General features: G+C 31.8%; 2 protein-coding genes across 2 annotated transcripts; one reads left to right on the forward strand and one right to left on the reverse strand.

Annotated features, from left to right (window-relative positions):
• The first annotated feature begins 4880 nt into the window (after window positions 1–4880).
• Window positions 4881–6678, forward strand: LOC125858915 (polyol transporter 5-like). Its single transcript, XM_049538684.1, has 4 exons — window positions 4881–4920; window positions 5063–5425; window positions 5523–5978; window positions 6074–6678. The coding sequence occupies exons 1-4, from the start codon at window positions 4896–4898 to the stop codon at window positions 6676–6678; spliced, it is 1449 nt and encodes a 482-aa protein (XP_049394641.1). The 5' UTR covers window positions 4881–4895.
• Window positions 6679–15230: 8552 nt separating this feature from the next.
• LOC125857437 (polyol transporter 5-like) lies at window positions 15231–19771 on the reverse strand. The gene is made up of 4 exons (XM_049537028.1): window positions 19678–19771; window positions 19225–19587; window positions 16044–16496; window positions 15231–15958 (listed from the first exon to the last, which is right to left on the reverse strand). Exons 1-4 carry the CDS (start codon window positions 19769–19771, stop codon window positions 15354–15356), a joined length of 1515 nt encoding a protein of 504 aa, XP_049392985.1. The 3' UTR covers window positions 15231–15353.
• Window positions 19772–20746: the final 975 nt, after the last annotated feature.

Below are 20746 nucleotides of genomic sequence, written 5' to 3' on the forward strand. Positions count from 1 at the left end.
ATACTATTAATTTAGGGTTGTCTTTGTTATTCTTACATACTACTTGTTTTTAGTGTGTATTCTTAAAACGTACTAAGCGTTTAACTTCACATAGTAATATTATTTGAATTATATATTTATTATGCTTATATAATGATGAATTATATACATTCAGATGCTAAAAAAATAAGCAGTTTTAATCATTCAATGTTCAGATCTAGAGACAACATCTTAATCATTCAGACGTGCATTCAGATTCAGACGTCTTAATTTTGATGAAAACAAATGAGGCCTTAATTCATAAGCTAAAATAATCACGTTGCCTCCAATTCTCTCTCTTTACCGACGTTTCTTCCTCTCTTTTCTGAACCAAACATCAATTTTTTTTTCTTTAAATGGTACGTTTTCAAAATCTTTACAAGTAATTTGTTTAGTGTTTCTTTTATATTTACAACTTTTTTTTTGTGGGGGTGGGAGGGGGGGGGGGTGTATTGATGTTTCTCAATAACTCTTGTTACCCATAATATTTTTGGGTGTATTGATATTTATCAAGAACTCAAAATTTTTGAGTGAAAATATTATCTAGGATTAAAAACAATAACTATGTATGTATTTGAGTTCTCTTATTAAAAATTTTGTTTTAGGCCACTTTGATCATCAATTTTTTTGTTCTAGCTCACTAATTTTACTGAGACTCTTTGATCATCAACCTCGCTTTTGAGATTACACTAGGTATATTATTGTTGTTATTCTATCAAACATTAATATATTTTGTTGAGATGAAAATTTAATAAGATTTTATTGGTACAATGTTTAATTTCATATGCACATTAAAATATAGAAAATAAACAGTTTTAAACTTTTAGGGGTCGTTTGGTAGGAAAAAAAATAACGCAGGGATTAATAATGCAGGGATTAGTAGTGCTGAAATTAGTAAATGCAGGGTATATTTTTTATCAAGTGTTTGGTTCATTGCTTTTGACCTCATCTTGTCGTTTGGATTAAAACTCTACAAAAAGCTTCTTTCCAATTATACCCTTGCATTATTATGAGATTTTCTATTTTATGTAATCGATATAGGTAGATAATTGCCGGGACAATATTATTTTTTATGACCTTCTAACTAGCTAGGAGAAACAATTTTGTTGTCATGTTTGCTATTTTCTCACTTGAATTATTTGAGGGTAAACAAATATTTTCTTAATAAATTAATCACTTAAAAAATGTTAATTTTCAATTTAGAATAGATAGACCATCTACTTTAAAACCAAAAAGACGGTAAACAATAGTAAAATCGAAGAAATCATCTACATTTACACATAAAAATTACAAGTTGTAGTTTTAATATGTATGCAATTTATAAATTGTTCTAAATACAAATAATTAGAAACCACATATAAATCAACAAATAATATATTAAATTAAGATCACAAACGTCATGTGGTGATATATTTGCCTTTTCAATCAGTAAATGTTAAAGAACTCACATTTTAAATATTGTATTGATATGTATTGCATTTATTTATCAACAAACAACTCTCTCTAAATAATAAAATTTGTAAGCTAACTTATTTAAATAATTTTCTAGTATAAATATAAAACATAAAATCAAGAAAATAAATAAAATGATTTGAGGGATATTTTTGTCTTTACATAGATAATTCCATGGTATTAAATCCAATGCATTACTAATAACACCAAATGAAAGGTATTAATAATACATCCTATAATACCATGTAGGGTGTATAACTAATCCATGGATTAGTTATACTTAGGCCCAAAGTTCTACCAAACGTAATACTAAATAATACCATGCATACATAATACATGGACTATTTCTCCTAATAACTCCTACCAAACGACCCCTTAGTATTCTTATCTAGAGACCATATCCTAATATTCGGATGTATATTCACATCTAGATATCCAAATCATAATACACATCTTAATGTTCAGATGCTTATTCAAATTCAGACGGTTTAATTTTAATGAAAACAAACGAGACATTAATATTTTCGTTAACATTCAAATGTTGGAAAACAAGCGCATCTTGGATAATCTTAATCTAACTAATTATTATGATATTTCACTTAAAACTTGTTAGCCAAGATATTTAATGTTTTGACATGTTGAAATAGAAAAAATGGCAAGATAATTTCTTTGAATTGCTAGTGTAGCTTGTGATGTATTGGGTTCTTTTATCTCTCGGTACTTTTAGTAGGGGTGTACAAAATCGAACCGAAAATCGAACCAAACCGCAAACAGAGTCAAACCGAAAAAAAAACATGACTACTGGTTTGGTTTGACTTGGTTTGGTATTGGAAAAAAAACCCCGACTATATTTGGGTTGGTTTGATTTTAACTAAAAAACACCAACCCGAGACCAAACCAACCCGACATTATATATGTAATTTTAAAATTTTATTTTATACATAAAAATATTTACTTTGATATAATTTTAAAATATTTCTTATACTATTTCATAGTTTTTATCTTTTAATATATTATTTCAAGTTTAAAACTTAGAATTCGGAATGGTCCAATAAAGATTATAGTTCATAGATGTTGATAATTATAATAAAACGTAAATCAAAATCAAATTAATACTAATGCAAAAACAAAATCAATTCAACACTAAGAATGACAATAATATTGAATATTTGTTCTTTAGTTATCCATTAGTTTAGACTATTAAAATACATTATCTAATTTAATTTTTCCTTAAATATTTAGTAATGTAACTAATACTTATTAAACTTATTTTAGCATGATTTAGTACTTTTAAATTATGATCATTTTCATTATGACTTTGCAATATTTATTTTATATGATGATTTCATTATTATTTTTTATTGAATATTTTAGTGTTATCAGTACTCATTTCATATTTTGTGTTATTTTTTTAAGAAACACCTAAGATAATTGTATTTTGGTTGGACTAAAGAAATATTTGGAGCACAAGTTAATTATATGTTTGTATGCAAACTTTACCGAAAAAATCCAAAAAACTGAAAAAATCTGAGGTTTATTAGTTTGGTTTGATTTCTAAATTTAAAAATTCGACACAATGGTTTGGTTTGGTATTTAAAAAACCCGAACCAACCCAAGGTTGAAAAACCCGAAAAAATCCGAATTTTATTAGTTTGGTTTGGTTTATAAATTTAAATTTTTTGCACAAATGGTTTGTTTTGATATTTGAAAAACCCAAACCAACCCGGTCATGTACACCCCTAACTTTTAGTTATATAGAACTTGCGATATGCCTATCTACGTGAATTTTTTAGTTAATTTATGTGAATACTTTAACAACATCTAGACACCTAAATTAATTTTCATTATATCAGTTAAACACTTAAATGTATAAAATGATCATCTTAGATATCTTCAAAAAATTTGTGTGTTATGTCGACATCGAGTATCATGAGATCAAGTTGAAATATCTGCATTTCAAAATTGTAGTGCTTATTTGTCAGCAAAGAACACATTTAAGTGTTTATTAATATAGATCATACCGATAGTATTTGTCTAAACGTCTACTATTATTATATATGTATGTATACAAAAGAAAAATGCCAGTAATTTGATCTTAGGTTTATTTATGTTCATCGGAAACCGTTAATGGCACGGCATACTCGGAAGGTGTGTGTATATGAGTTTTGTGTTCCTGTTCGACTGTTCCATTCATTCTGAAATATCGAAGTTGAAGTAATTTATTTTATTGTTGATGATGAAATTGAAGTATTATGATCTTATTAGAAGGGGAAATGGTTTTTTTTTTATTTTAGCTCCTACCGCATAATGAAAGTTCGTGTAGAATTTTTTATTCTGACATAATAGTGATAGAATTGATAGAACATAACAAAATATTATGATTATCTAATATAGGATGGAGGTACGTTTATTATCATATTTGGGTCATTATAGCCAAAATTATTGTGTCCACAGACCACAAGAATTATAGTGCAATAATAGAGTTCCATAAAATAACATTGTAGTAAATATTTTCACCCTTGACTTTGAAGTAGATTCAACACCTTTCTTTCATATGGAGTAATATTTTCAATGAAGTAGTCAATCTTTACCAAGATTATTTTAGCAAGCTTCCTTGCGTGAGCCATTCAACATTTAGAATTTGAATTTCAAATGTTATTCCTTCTATTAAGCATGCACATAAAATCTTGTAAATATCTTCTTTGATTATAGGTTGATTAATTACACGATATTCTTTTTCCTATATTTTGCTCAAATTGTTCATCAAATCTTTTTAATTATTTCAACAAATCTGTACCAAATAATAAATTTGACATAAGTAATATTCTTTTATTAGAATTTTATGTTGGTGTGGTTCGGTTATTATCAAAATTAATTAGGGAAACCTTGAGGCTCCATTTATTTGTTCTTACTAAAATAATAACTATATACCTATTAATTTCTTTTCTCTTTCTAGTTTTACATTATTTACCCTTTCAGTGATATATGCATACTCCGTTATATTCCATAAAAATGTTAACTTCAATTATTAGAATTTTTTTTTTTTAATTTTCTAAGTAATGTGATAAAGAAACATAATAAAGAAATATTTTCAGAATCTGTTAATTTATCAATAAATTAATTACAAATATATTTTTTTATGATACTTTGATAAAAATGGTAAGTCGATAATTAAGTAGGTAGGAAAAGAGAAACAATTCCCACACCATTTAACATATATATATATATATATATATATATATTAAGGCATTGTTGTGATCGAGCAGACACTAGAAATTTGTGAATCTCTTTCTCTATTAATTGCTGTCATGGAAAATCAAAGTCTTGAGAAGAAGGTCATGATCTCCAACAAAATACCAGAATTTGTTCCTTTGAAAAAACCAAAAAGAAATAAATATGCCTTTGCTTGCTCTCTTTTAGCCTCCATGACATCCGTCTTATTAGGTTATGGTAAGATATGTACTTTATAATATTCAATTTCATTTCTTAACAAGTGTGGTACGATCTAGAGTCATTGAGTTCAAAATGAGTACGTACGTAAGTACATATATATACTATAATAATTAAATGTGTTAGTGGTTGGTTGATGTAGATACAGGAGTGATGAGTGGAGCAGTGATTTACATAAAAGAAGATCTGAAAATATCTGATGTTGCTATTGAAGTCCTTGTGGGAACAATCAACATATACTCTCTTGTGGGTGCTGCAATTGCTGGTCGAACTTCAGATTGGATCGGTCGTCGAAAAACTATTATTTTGGCCTCTGGAATATTTTTAGTAGGAGCTCTCTTGATGGGATTTGCCCCAAACTATTGGTTCCTCATGTTTGGTAGGTTTGTCGCTGGCATTGGTGTTGGATATGCTCTTATGATAGCTCCAGTTTACACTGCTGAAGTTGCCCCGGCCTCTTGTCGTGGATTTTGCACTTCTTTCCCTGAGGTTTTCATCAATGCAGGTATATATATATGTGTGTGTGCATGTACACATGACCACTAATATTTCTAAAAATGTAATGTTATTGTAACTTTGAATATAGCTACGTACGTGGATAGGTGTGTTACTTGGTTATATAGCAAACTATGCATTTTCGATGCTTCCACTAAAATTGGGATGGCGACTCATGCTTGGAATTGGAGTTATCCCATCAGTTATGTTAGGGGTTGGTGTCCTTGCTATGCCTGAGTCACCACGTTGGCTAGTCATGCAAGGCCGTCTTGGAGATGCCAAGAAGGTATTGGACAGAACTTCAGACACTTTAGAAGAATCAAAGACGAGATTAGCTGACATTAAAGAAGCTGCTGGCATACCACAAGATTGCCAAGATCATGACATAGTTTCTGTCACACGAGAAAGCTCTGATGGTTCAGGTGTATGGAGAGATTTGTTCATCCATCCTACCCCCACCGTTCTTCATATTCTAATTGTAGGCGTTGGTATTCATTTTTTCCAACAAGCCAGTGGCATAGATGCTGTTGTACTCTACAGCCCCAGGATATACGAGAAAGCAGGTATACATTCATTCATTCACTAATTGTACATGTTTAAACTGTTAGACAACGACTGACTGACTGACTGACACATTTTTATTTACATAATAATAAAGGGATTACTAAACCAAGCTATAGGCTACTTGCCACTATAGCTGTGGGATGTATGAAGACATTCTTTACTTTAGTTGCTACATTTTTTGTGGACAAAATTGGAAGAAGAATATTACTTCTATCAAGTTGTGGTGGTATGATTCTGTCTTTATTAGCCCTAGCTACAGGATTAACTATTATTGATCACTCAGATCATACGCTAAAGTGGGCGATAGTGGTGTGTGTATGTGCAACATATTCAACAGTTGCATTCTTCTCAATTGGGATGGGTCCTTTAGCATGGGTATACAGCTCAGAGATCTTTCCATTGAGATTAAGAGCCCAAGGTTGTAGTATAGGTGTAGCAGTGAATAGGGCAGTAAGTGGAGGAATTTTGATGACATTTATATCTTTGTATAAGGCTATTAGTATTGGAGGGGCTTTTTTCTTATACACTGGGATTGCAATTGTGGCTTGGATTTTCTTCTACACATTGTTACCAGAAACAAAAGGCAGAACACTAGAGGAGATGGAGTCATTGTTTGGTACTTTCTTTAAGTGGAGATCAACTATGAAAGAGTTGAAGAGAAGTAGAGTGGAAGGTGCTGATAGTAGTGCTCAGCCTTAGTAGTGATGACTGATGATGCATGGTGCTTCTTCTTCTATCACTATTACTTACTAGTATTCAATAACATTTGAACCCAAAACATAGACACTTGACCTTTTCTTTTATGTTTCCACTATATCACCTTACAAACATTTTTTTTATTTGTGTTTGACAAATTCATATAATGATTTTAAGTATTGGGGTTTGAGCAAGTATATTACTATAAATTCTATCTCTTGGTAGACACATATGATTGTGATGTTATTGTATCCTCTATAAGCGCGGCTTAATAAATCTTGTGCCTAAAATCAAACCTTGAGGAGAAGCTTTAAAATTTTAATAAGTAAAAATTATATCTACTTTAGTTTCTAACTTATTCTCAGCCGGAAAGTTACTAATCATCAATCTTATTTTATCTTATCGTATCTTGTTAAAGAATGACAATAGTCTCACATTGGTGGTTAATGAGAAAGGTGAATAAGGCTTGGGCAATTCTTCTTCCTTTGAACTAGCTTTTGGAGTATGAGTTAGAGTCAAGACCTAATTTAACATATCTTTTATATATAAAAAAAAAAAAAAAATGTCAGCCTGGTGACGTCTTGCCACAAAAAATCAGGATTGTCATTCATTTATTTTTACAGTTTTTTTTTTATAAATTGAAAAAAAATTAAAAACAAATGAAAAAGGGGAAGGGTAAAAAAAGTGCTCTTAAACTATGTGAAATGAACAAAAGTACCCTATGTCTATAGTTTGGCTTAAAAATATCATTGTCATCAATACTGGGTTTAAAAATGCAAGAATGAACAACAGTACCCTACGTCTATAGTTTGGCTCAAAAAGATCATTGTCATCAATACTTTGGTTTAAAAATATACTTGCAGTCAATACTATGGTCCAAAAATGCCCCTATAATTGTAAAATGGATCAAAATGCCTCTTTTTTGAATAAAGGTATTAAACACGGTCAAAAGACACATTCGTAGTTGTAGACTCCAAAAGGTACTTAAACAATCTTATGCATCTATTTCTTTCTTCTACTGAATCCTTGGAGAATGCAGGAAAAAAACTAGCTTGCGGGGAGAGTAATATAAAAGTCCCATTGATCGTCGCTGATAAATAGTGATAAACCGTCACACACATGATATTTTTGTGCAACAATATGACCTTTCTCTTATTTTTTCCCTGTGACATGCTAAAATGTGGGTTATGGAAGATTTAAAGTTACATGAAGATCGTGGAATTTTTGAAAGAATATACAGAAAACAGAAGGGGCAACATGGGAGTGGTGAAATTTTAATCATCACTGATAATGAAATCAATGACAGTGAGGAACATGATTAATCATGTTCTTTTTATAAAAAAAATTGTTATAAAATAACTACTTAGCAAACTAAAATTAACAAACTAAATTGAAAAGAAGAACAATAGAGAGAGTACACAAGCAAAGAGATAGAGAATACTGTATTTTAATAAGTATTCATTTGTAAATTAAGTAATGGCTATTTATAGCCAACACGTAATGTACAAACATATTACTAAGTCATTCAATTGGCTAGGTGATGGTAGTTTCAAATGGGTGGGCCTCACATGGCATTCATCTAACATTACAAGTGATGATACTTCTCAAATAGGTGGACCCCACATGGCATCCACTTTGCCATCTTTGATTTTCAACACTTCCCCTTGGATGTCCATGTAAAATAAAAGTTGAAGGAACAAAAATATATATAAACATTCATAATACGCATTACTTGCTACCTCATTAAAAACCTTTCTAGGAAAACCCAGTGGGACAAAACCTAGATTAAGGAAAAAAGAGTGTAGCGCGTATGTTACTCCCCCTGATAAAGACCACGATTCAGATGATTAAGTTTTCTCATTCCAATCTTATGTACAATCTTTTCAAGAGTTGAGGCTGGTTGAGACTTAGTGAATAAATCTTATGGGTTATCACTTGAACGAATTCGTTGTACATCAATATCTTCGTTCTTCTAAAGATCATGAGTGAAGAATAATTTTGGTGAAATGTTTCGTTCTATCTCCCTTCATCAAGCCTCCTCTTAGTTGAGCTATGCATGCATCATTGTCTTCAAAAAGGACTGTGGATACCTTGACATCATACTTCAAGCCATATCTTTCTTTGATGAAATGTATCACTGATCTCAACCATACACATTCTCTACTTGCTTCATAAATAGCTATTATCTCAGGATAATTTGAAGAAGTAGCGACAATAGACTACTTTGTAGATCGTCACGATATAACAGTACCTCCATATGTGAACAAATAGTTTGTTTGAGATCGAGCTTTATGTGGATCAGATAAATAGCATGCATCTGCATGACCAACAAGATATGAACTATCTTTGTTAGTATAAAACAGACCAAGAGGTTCCAGATTCTCTTCTTGAGGTCGGAACAGATCTTTACTCACTTCAAGCGATTGTACAACTATTAGAGTATTTAATGGATGTGCTTTGTCCATATAAAATTGTTTCAAAATTTTCTCAGTATAGGGAGATTGATGGATGAAGACCTCGTCTGCTAAATGTTCAATTTGTAAACCAAGACAGTTTTATCTTTCCAAGGCCCTTCATCTCACATTCTTTCTTTAAATATTCAATTGCCTTTTGGACCTCTTCTGGAGTTCCAATGAGATTAATGTCATCAACATAGACAGGAAGAATAACAAACTCTGATGTTGTTTTCTTAATAAAAATACAAGGACAAATTGCATCATTTATATAATCTTTTTTTATCAAGTACTCACTGAGGCGATTATGCCACATGTGTCCTGATTGTTTTAAGCCGTATAACTACTTTTGTAATCTGATTGAGCACCTTTCTCAAGATTTTGAACTATATGTTTTAGGCATTTTAAATCCTTCTGGATTTTTGTAACACCCCGAATTCGAGAAGGAGCAATTAACAGATTTTCCAGATATTGCAGGTGCCACCGATGGAGGCCACCCACGGCCCATGGATGAGACCACGGACCATAGATGTGATCCGTGGATGGGACCACAGACCATAGATATGGTCCGTGGTTGATCACCTCAACAATTCCCAGAAGTCCAGAGCCACGACAGAACCTACGGACCGTAGGTGGGACCACGGTCCCTGGTTCAGACCCTAACTTTCAGCCTTCAGACACCAATCGACGGACTGGCAGGACAGACCGTCAGTCAAGATCTGTAGGTTGGCAATCGACTTTTAGCTTAGGGGTAATTGGGTCTTTTCCTAACTATTTTATTCCTAAACTATGTCGTTTTACTCAGTTTTTGCCTAATATTATAATCAGACTTTACCCTAAACAATTCATTCACCCAAAATTCATCAAACTTAGAGTAAAAAAGAGAAAAGAGCCTACCAACCCCCTCAAGAACAAGCAGTAGGTTTTCTTCAGTTCCAGCCCCGAAAATGAAAGATTTCTTCGTGAATTTCGTCACCAAATAAGTGGAATTTCACTAGTGGGTTCCTTTCGTCCACTAGGTCCCTAGAATTCAGTCAGAATCTTGATTCACTATATCTTGTTTAGACCTAGCATTTCTGAAAATCTTAGATATTGATTGTGATTTAGTTGTTATAGCGTTCTTATTCAGATTATCATGTTTTCGTGAAATCGTTACTTAGTTCCTTGCATGAAACTCAGAACCCTAGTTGTGTAGATTGTCTTAGTTCATGAATTACACATGCTATGTCAGCTAAACAAATAAACATGCTCCAGTTTCGAATGTCACATTATAATGTAGCATTCTCATATTTGCATGTCAGAATATTGAGCTATCCAGTATTTTAGTTATGTTGTTTAATACACATTTCCAGTTGGGAGTAGGCTTAGTACCGAGTTAGACTAGGGTTCAACGCACTTTCATAATCTCAGAACTACGTGCCCCCATAGGTTTATAAGTCCCCTCTGTGGGCATCAGATTTAGTGATCACGTCAGTCATGCCTTTATACCCTTGGCAAGGTATATTGGGTCCTCTCGATGGGTGTATACATCGGATTCCGCGTTTGGCACACGTGGTTTTAAGTCGGTTAATAGTAGCTCCCACAGTCAGATTCTAGTTTATTTGACCAGGTTTTCAGGTTATACTTCAGTATCCAATCTCAGCATATGATGTTCATGATTAGTACTTGGTCATTGCATTTAGCTCAACTTTCAGTTATATTTCAGCATCTACATCTTGTTCAGTTTATATCTTTGTTCATTTATGCTCTGCTTAGCTTATGTATTTGTGCAGCTATATTCTATATCATGCATGTTTATTACACTCCAAGTATTGACGCATATTCTGCGCTACATCATTTCATGATGTAGGTTCAGGTACTCAGCATTCAGATCACGCTTAAATCGACTTATCGGTCCGTATTCAGCAGTTTCAGTGGTGAGTCCTCTACTTCGAGGACAATAGACATGTTTTTCATATTCAGACTTTTATTTCAGTTTTCAGTTTTACTAGGGTTAGCTGGGGGCATGTCCCAGCAACTCTAATTAGTATAGGCTTTTTCAGACATAGTACTAGAATCAACTTGACTTGTTAAGTTTATCTTCAGTTTTGTTAAACTCTTAGTATGTTTCATATATTTCAGACTAGTTGGGTATTCCCCACTTACAGTTATCAATTGATTTAACTTTCATTAGTTAATGTTTTCATTTAGATATCTTTCAGTAAGCTTATGATATGTCAGCTTCAGGGTTAGCTTGGGGTCACTCGTGATCCTAGGCTCTATGTTACGTCAAGGGATAGCCTCAGGGCGTGAAAATTTTCATATAAATTTCATTATCAAGTGAACCGTAAAGATAAGTTGTGACCACATCCATCAGATGTATTTCAAGATTTTCACGTACAGCTAAACCGATGAGATATTGAAAAGTTATTGCATTCATAACTGGTGAATATGTTTCTTCATAGTCGACATCGGTCTTTGAGAGAATCCTTGTGCAACAAGGCATGCCTTCAAGTCAATACTACTAAAATAAATGAAACAGAAAATATAACATATGTTCTAAATTCAAAATAATTTTTTTACGTAATATTCTTTTGTCAAATTTCAACAAAAAATACATAAATATGACTTAAAAGAAAATAAAAATGTAAAGTGTATAACTTTATTCAACAATGAATTCTATATTAATTTAAAAATTGAATACTAACAAAATTGTGCTGATAAAAAAATATAGAATGAATAAATAAATAAATACATGATACGAAAAATTAAATGGAATCACATGAAAAGGTAAAGGTTGAGAATGAGAAGGAAATGAAATATAAATAATAATAGAATAAAAAAAATAATTTTTTAAGAGAGATGAAAAATAAATTAAAACGAAAATACAAATATAAATAAAATGAATAAAAGAATTTTTAAAAAGTTTTATGTAATTACATGGTATAATTACACCCAATTCCTAACCCTCAAGGGATGAGTGTATTTACTCCCCTTCAATTATACCCAATTCCTCTCTTGCCAAGTAATTATTTGGTTTACTAAATAGAGTTTTGGCTAAAATCACCCTTCAACTATAACTCAAATCTAATGTAAATTTATACTATTTAAGTGAGCAAAAAACATCTTTATACTATCCAAAAAGTAACAAGAATCATCCTTCAGTCTATTTTTATTAAGAAAGTGATTGAACCAATATTTTTTTTTTAATTTTATCATGTCTTAGCCACGATGAGAAGATCAAAGTTACCTAAAAAGAATAAGGATATGGATAGGAAATGAATCTTTCATCTCAGAATTTAAATTTTGCAAGTTGTTAGTTTATATGTTTTTTTGCATCATCAAGTAAATTAACTTGCAACAATACATAAGTCTTGAAATATATATACAGTAGGTTTTGATGTTTAAAAAAATTATTAAAAACAATCATTTTTAAAATATTACATCCAACTATTTAGAGATTTTCTTTAATAAAATATTTAGTACGTATGTACCTTATATACAATGCAATTCACATTTTATACAATGTACAGAAATGCTGAAAATTTAGTGAAACTACGTAGGCGTTTAGTTATGAAAATAAAAATAATAATTACTTTATTTGAAATTATTGAAGTTAGAGTTGTATAATTTGAACATACTTTTTACAAAGAATATTTAGAATTTGAATAAATTTTGTCTGAATATGATTTGAACCCTCAATTTCTAAAAATTAGAAAAATCACTCAACTTGACTAGCTTAATCATGTGTACATATATTCATTCGATTTGGCACATTTTTCTTGGTGTCGTGAGTTTCTTTTAAAAAAAATAGTTAGTAGAATGAATCTTGCAACTTTTCGGATAGTGCAAGAATGTTTTTGTTCACTTATATAACATAAGGATATACTTTAGGTTTAAGTCATACTCCAAGGATGATTTTAGCTAAAAACTCATACTCAATTACACCAAATTCAATTACATTGTGTCTTTCTGAACCGGTCCTAAATCTAAAAAGAGAAGTTGGGCCTTACATACCGCTTTAGTTATTAAAAAAGTAGAGAAGAACATGTGCAAAGGCTAGGCTTTGTTTCCGAAGCATGTACCCTTCTCGTATGTCGATACTTTTACTTTCATAGCTTTCTGCTTTTTGTGGATCACCTATTCAATAATTGAGTTATTTAGTTACTTTTTCCATTATGATGTTTGGGGTTCACATTTTTTAGGATGAGGTTGTTGGGAGTTAATATCTCAAAAGATAACTTAACTTTGGATTATGATTTTTGGGTTCATATTTTTTAGATGTGATTGTTGGGAGGTAATATGTCAAAATATTACTAATTAACTATGAAAATTTATCTAGCAAAATTATTGATCTTTATTTTGTACTACTAAAATAACTCAACTGAAGCTCGTATTCGTGTTATGACGGTTCCATTGAGTACGGAACGTCGAGTATAATTGATTTTCATATGTGGTTTGTGTGTACGGGGTTCTGAACGAATCTAAGGGTCGTTTCGATGCTTTGAGACTTGACTGTGTCTTCTGGTGCTGCATGCCTAGCTTTTGTGAAGGTCATGTCGCTTAAGCGCCCTCTGCTTAAGCGAAGGTTTGTCGCTTAAGCGGCCTTTGCTTAAGTGAAGGCAGCTTCGCTTTTGCGAGAGCCGAGTTTTTAGCAGGGTTCACTTTTACAAACGCTTGACCGCTTTTTGCGACATTTGAGAGGGGTTTTGACCTGCAAATTTTGGGGTTTAAGCCCTATTTTCTTTTCTTTTTTTAGCTTGGCGAACCCTTGGTGGCGATTTTAAAAGGATTTCTTGTGCCAAATCAGTTGGGTAGCGATTCTTAACTCTCAAACTCATTTCCCTTTGATTATTTATGAATTATAACATCAAAATATGAGATTTTGATTTATCAATGGTAAGGTCTTTTCAAGAACTCAAGTTCTTAATTAAAATGGAGATTGTGAACTATTTTTCAGTCTTTTTTTGGAATGATTTTTTCCAATGAGTTCTTAAAGCCTTGAGTTTCAAGTATTAAGGTTTGGATCCAAACCTTATTTTTAGAACTGAGTTTTGTGTTGATTGACTCATATTTCAGGAGAATTGATGTGGATATTATTGTTTTCGAATATACTTGATTGATATAGATTGTTTGGCTTTGGAAGTGATTCGGAAGGGGAAGACTCAACTCTTTGAGTGATTATTAATTGATTTAAGGCAAGTGATATCCTAAACCTTGTATTCTAGCTGTATTCTAGTAGAATTCATGTATTCCCTTTGTTAATTGTGTGTTGGGAGTAATGGGGATGAGGTGAAGGGTTAATTGTCCACTTGATAAACCTAAATGAATAAAAAGGGTTTGAAATGAAAAAGTCGTGATAAACATGATGATGTGAATTGCTTTGTTGTGACCCTTATTGATTGATTGATGAAGTGCTTGATAGCATGAATGTGGACTTGAATCGCATGAATTGTTGTCTTTTCCGTGTGGTGTGATATTGTTTATGTGCATTGATTATTAAACACTGTGCTGAGACATGTGATAGTTTGATGCCGCGGTCATTTATGCAAGTGTTTATGATGTCGAGGTCATTGCTGGTGAGTGATATAAAGTCGATGGAAAATGATTTCGGCAATTGATTTGATATAAAGCCACTGGAACATGATTTTGGATAGTGAGCCAATGGAAAATGATTACGACTAGTGATATTGTGCCGATGGTCATTTATTTAAAGACCAGACGCAAACTCAGGTTGCATCTCCGTATTCTAGACCATGTTAGATGTTTTTGTACACGACTTTCAGATTCTAAGGGAATTGTTTCCGCATGTTTTTTATTAACTATTATGAATATTCGCTTTAACTAATGAGACTGTTACCTTAATGGCTTAGTTGATGTCGTATTGGGTTGGCGATTGGTTCTTCCATCGGAGATTTAGTGTGGGTGTTTCTCACAACGATTTAGGTCGTGACATATTCTGATTGTTCGAGTTGTTTGATCTGTAGTTATGGTGCCTTGCATCTGAAGTCCTGGCCCAACTTAATGTATGTTTTATATATTATTTTTTCTGATCTGTGTACCAGTGAAGCTAGAGAGTTGGCTAACTGGCTTAGTAGCCAACTTTTGAGATTTAAGGGTGAGTTGCTTGAATTAAATACTGATCATGACAACTTTGGTTATTATCAATAATAATGCATGAAACAAAAAGTAAAATCCAAATGTATATGTTATGGGTTCACATGGTTACTACTTACTAGTTTGAAATTATGAGAGGAGAAGCATATCATCACCTTCCACTCTGTTTTTCTTCAACTCTTTCATGGTTGATCTCCACTTAAAGAAAGTACCAAACAATGGTTCCATCTCCTCTAGTGTTCTGCCTTTTGTTTCTGGTAACAATGTGTAGAAGAAAATCCAAGCCACACTTGCAACTCCAGCATACAAGAAAAAAGCCCCTCCAATACTAATAGCCTTATACAAAGATATAAATGTCATCAAAATTCCTCCACTCACTGCTCTATTCACTGCTACACCTATACTACAACCTTGAGCTCTTAATCTCAATGGAAAGATTTCTGAACTGTATACCCATGCTAACGGACCCATCCCAATTGAGAAGAATGCAACTGTTGAATATGTTGCACATACACACACCACTATCGCCCATTTTAGCGTATGATCTGAGTGATCAATTATAGTTAATCCTGTAGCTAGGGCTAATAAAGACAGAATCATACCACCACAACTTGATAGAAGTAATATTCTTCTTCCAATCTTGTCCACCAAAAATGTCGCAACTAAAGTAAAGAATGTCTTCATACATCCCACAGCTATAGTGGCAAGTAGCCTATAGCTTGGTTTAGTAATCCCTTCATTATGTAAATAAAAATGTGTCAGTCAGTCGTTGTCTTAACAGTTTAAACATGTACAATTAGTGAATGAATGAATGTATACCTGCTTTCTCGTATATCCTGGGGCTGTAGAGCACAACAGCATCTATGCCACTGGCTTGTTGGAAAAAATGAATACCAATGGCTGCAATTAGAATATGAAGAACAGTGGGGGTAGGATGGAGGAACAACTCTCGCCATACACCTGAACCATGGGAGCTTTCTCGCGTGACAGAAACTATGTCATCTTGGCAATCTTGTGGTATGCCAGCAGCTTCTTTAATGTCAGCTAATCTCGTCTTTGATTCTTCTAAAGTGTCTGAAGTTCTGTCCAAAACCCTCTTAGCATCTCCAAGACGGCCTTGCATGACTAGCCAACGTGGTGACTCGGGCATGGCAAGGACACCAATGCCTAACAACACTGATGGGATAACTCCAATTCCAAGCATGAATCGCCATCCCAATTTCGTTGGGAGTTTGGAAAATGCATAGTTTGATATGTAACCAAGTAACACACCTGCAACACCAAGAAAAAAACATTACCCTTTGAATTGGTATTGAAGTTATGTATAGTATATACACTACTGTCATTATAAATACAGTAATTTTTTGTTATCAATAAATTTTAACTTAACTATTTTATGTGAGCCAACATCAATCAATTAGTTTTGCTTATATTATGTCATATTTAATTTCTTGTTTGATTTGTTTTAAAAAAAATTTGTATTCAAGACAATCGCGGGTCTTGTTATGGTTATTGCATTCCTTTAAAATGGTTTTATATGTGTTGTTGGTTCTCCTATTGAGTGAGTAAATTGGGTTGACAGTCACCAAGAAGTATATGTGTTAAAATGATGTATCGTTGCTACGCTAATTTTTGTGCACCCATTATCTCAAAGATTCACCTAAACTTAATTGAATGCTGAAATTTGCTCTAACATCAACCAAGGCTGCACATGAAGTGGAGTTTTGATACCATCAGTAACATTTTATCCTCTTTAATCCTAAATCAAACAACATCACAAGTTGGTCCACTGGATTTGTTGAGCTAAGAGCAATGACTTAAAAGAGAGCAATATGAGCTATTAGAGTCATGTGTTAGGACTAAGAATATGAAATTCTAATGATTAACAAGTGAGTGGTAAAACACAACAAATATATGCAAGAACCATATATGTCCTTCACATGTCTCAAAAAAGGATGGGTAATGTTCATAACAACATACTATAAGGCATCTGTTCCTTTTCAAGTTTACAATAACGAGCTGCTATCAAAAGTGCATCAGAAGCAGTAAAGCAACAATGAAGATATCAGGTCCTTCATCGTAAACTAGACAAGACTGTTGATCGAGAGCCAAGACAGATTCCAAGCGCGAAGAAGATCCATACGATTGCAAAAAGGTCCAATGAACCAAGGAGCAAGAAAAATATGAAAACATTGTCATATTTACCAACAAGAAAGAAACTTTGGAAAATAGAATAAAATCAAGATCTTAACACCGAGCATTATTTTCATTATAAGAATCAATATACCTAGTATAGTCTCACAAGTAGAGTATGGGGAAAGTAGATGTACGTAATCTAACTCCTACTTTGTGAAGATAAAGAAATTAGTTTTAAAGGACTCTCGACCCAAGAAACACTTATGAAAAGGAAATGAGTAGTGAAGAAGTCATGTTGAAAATAATGGAGAAAAGAACAGTAGCAATAACAAATAATACGATAACTTAAGTAAAAGTTCATAAAAATTCAAAGAATAAGCTAGTATGAGAGTAATAATAATAATACTGATAGAAAATACTAGGCAACACTTAACTACCTACTAATCTTCTATTATAATCATCGATTTCCATATTTACATATTTAGGGTCATATCCTCGAAAAGCTACACTTGTTTCATGTCCTGTCAAATTACATATCCCTCATTACTTCTTTGACCTACCTTTACCTCTCTTCTGCCCCTTCATATCCAACCTCTCACACCTCCTTACTGAGGAATCTAAGCATATTTTTTTCACATGTATGAACTATCTCGATCTCACCTTCTTCATCTTATCCACAAAAGGGGTCACTCCTACATCATCTAGAATATCATTGTTTCTAACTCTATCTCTCCTAGTATGTCTACACATACATTACATCATCCTCATTTATGCAACTATCATCTTCTCAATATGCAAGTTTTCTTGGCCACTAAATACGCTTTCTCATACAACATAGCAGGTCTAACCACCACTTCTTATAATTTTTTTTATTCTAATACTTACTAAAAATATATATATTTTTTTTATTATATTTCATTTCTTTCTCATTCTCAACCTTTACTTCATGCGATTCTATTATTTACTTTTTTCATTAGCATAATTTTGTTAGTATTCTATTTTTAAATCAAAGGAGAACACATTGTTGAATAAGGTTATAAACTTACGTTTTTCTTTTTTAAATTATATTTATGTACGTTATGTTGAAATTTGACATAAAAGTATTATGCTAAATTTTTTGTTTTGATGTTATATTTTTAGTTCATGTGTTTTGGTATAGAATTGACTTGTTATTTCACATTACAAGCCATTTGTTTTTAAGTTAGACTTGATATATAATCTTTTTGTCAAATATCTTAATAATTTTATGACATTATATTTATAAAATTAACTTTTTTTTTTATCAAACGTGCACTTTCTTGATTAATTTGATTAAAATATATTAATTTGAAAAATATAAATCAATCTTTTATAACATTAGTTAATGATATATGTTTATTAAATAATATATTTACAAAATACAATATATTACTTAAATATTTAATTTAATATCATTTATAAATACCCTTATTTGTCTAATATAATTTTTTAATTTTTGACAATTAACTTTTATTTTTAAAATTTCATATAACTTTATGATTGCACTTGTATATTATATTGCGATAAACCAACAGGTCATCGTAATTACTAAGTTATGTAATTACTACTCTAATAATTACACCAATTATAATTAGGAGATGGCTTACCAAACACACCCTAACTGACTATATTTTTGAATGAAAATATGTTTCCAACTCTATCATTGTATACAATTCAAATAAAAATAAAATGATATGAAAGAAGAGAATATGGATGACAAGGAAAAAGTAGAGGTTGTCATGGTTGAAAAGTGAGCAACTTATCGAAACTTTAGTGTAGAGAATAAGACAAAAGTTAAATAATTGAATTATGACCACAAAAGATAAAGATAGAGAGGAGGGCGTACCTCCATTGATGAAAACTTCAGGAAAAGAAGTGAAAAATCCACGGCAAGAGGCCGGAGCAACTTCAGCAGTGTAAACTGGAGCTATCATAAGAGCATATCCAACTCCAATACCAGCAACAAATCTACCAAACATGAGGAACCAATAATTCGTAGCAAATCCCATCAATATTGCTCCTACAAAAAATATTAGAGATGCCAAAATAATAGTATATCGACGACCTATCCAATCTGAAGTTCGACCAGCAATTGCAGCACCTACAAGAGAGTATATGTTGATTGTTCCCACAAGGATTTCAATCTGAACATCAGATATTTTCAGATCTTCTTTTATGTAAATCACTGCTCCGCTCATCACTCCTGTATCTACATCAACCAACCACTAACACATTTTTACTCTAGATTTTAATTTTACAAATGAAATTTAATATTATTATAGTACATACATAATCTTACCATATCCTAATAACACGGATGTCATGGAAGCTAAAAGAGAGCAAGCTAATGCATATTTGTTTCTTTTTGGCCTTGAAACATTTTGATTTGCCATTACAAGCTAAGTCAGAGAGAGAAATATCTAGTTTCTGCACGCAACAGACACTTAAAAGTTGGATTTCAATTATACTCTCTCACTTCCAATTTGATTCATTGATTGATTGTTCGGTTCGTTTCGTTTTATATTAGTTATAATTTGACTGTTTAAGAAGAAAAAAAATTGATTTAAAATTGAGAGTATATTTAACAAAAATTTAAAAAGTAAATTAATGATATATATACAATATATTAAAATAATTTTAAATTTGGTGATTTTAAACTTTCTATGTTTAAAATTAGAAATTAAAAAATTGTCAAAAATGGGATATTTATTTTAATATAAATTAAAAAAATGTAGGATAAATAAATTAAAATGCAGAGTATAAATTAATGATGTGAGGGTTGTTTAACTTTCTATTAGTTAGTAGTACATATAAACTTTAAGATTCCTCATTATTTTGTGTTGGGCAGAGCTTACTGATTGTGGTTAGGGGTGTCAAATGGGCGGATTGGGTTGAAATTGGAGATATTAAAATGGGTTGAGATAAAAATCGGGTTGGGTGTTGACCCGCCCAAGTTTACTTTGGGTTCAAATGGGCTAAAAAATGGGTTGGGTTTTTGACCCGCCCAATTTGACCCGATTAATTTCAATAATTTTAACATAGTGATATTTAACTTTTATAATCACAATTCGAATTTCCACTCAATTTTTTTTTTTAAAAAAGTAACAAATGGATAGATAAATCCTAAAGATATTAAATAGATAATAATTCATACCTCTAATATTGGAACATATCTTAGTAAATAGTTTTAAAACGGGTTGAAATTGGAGATTGAATTATGCTCAATTGAGGATTCTCTTAAAATGGGTTAGGCTTTAATGGGTTGAGATTGAACCTAATTCTCTTGAATCCAACCCTTAAAATTCTGATCGGATTGGACGAGTTACCTATATTTGGGTTCATTTTTAACACCCCTAATTGTGGTCTTT

This window comes from Solanum stenotomum, chromosome 3, assembly GCF_019186545.1.
Source record: "Solanum stenotomum isolate F172 chromosome 3, ASM1918654v1, whole genome shotgun sequence".
Taxonomy (NCBI): Eukaryota; Viridiplantae; Streptophyta; class Magnoliopsida; order Solanales; family Solanaceae; genus Solanum; species Solanum stenotomum.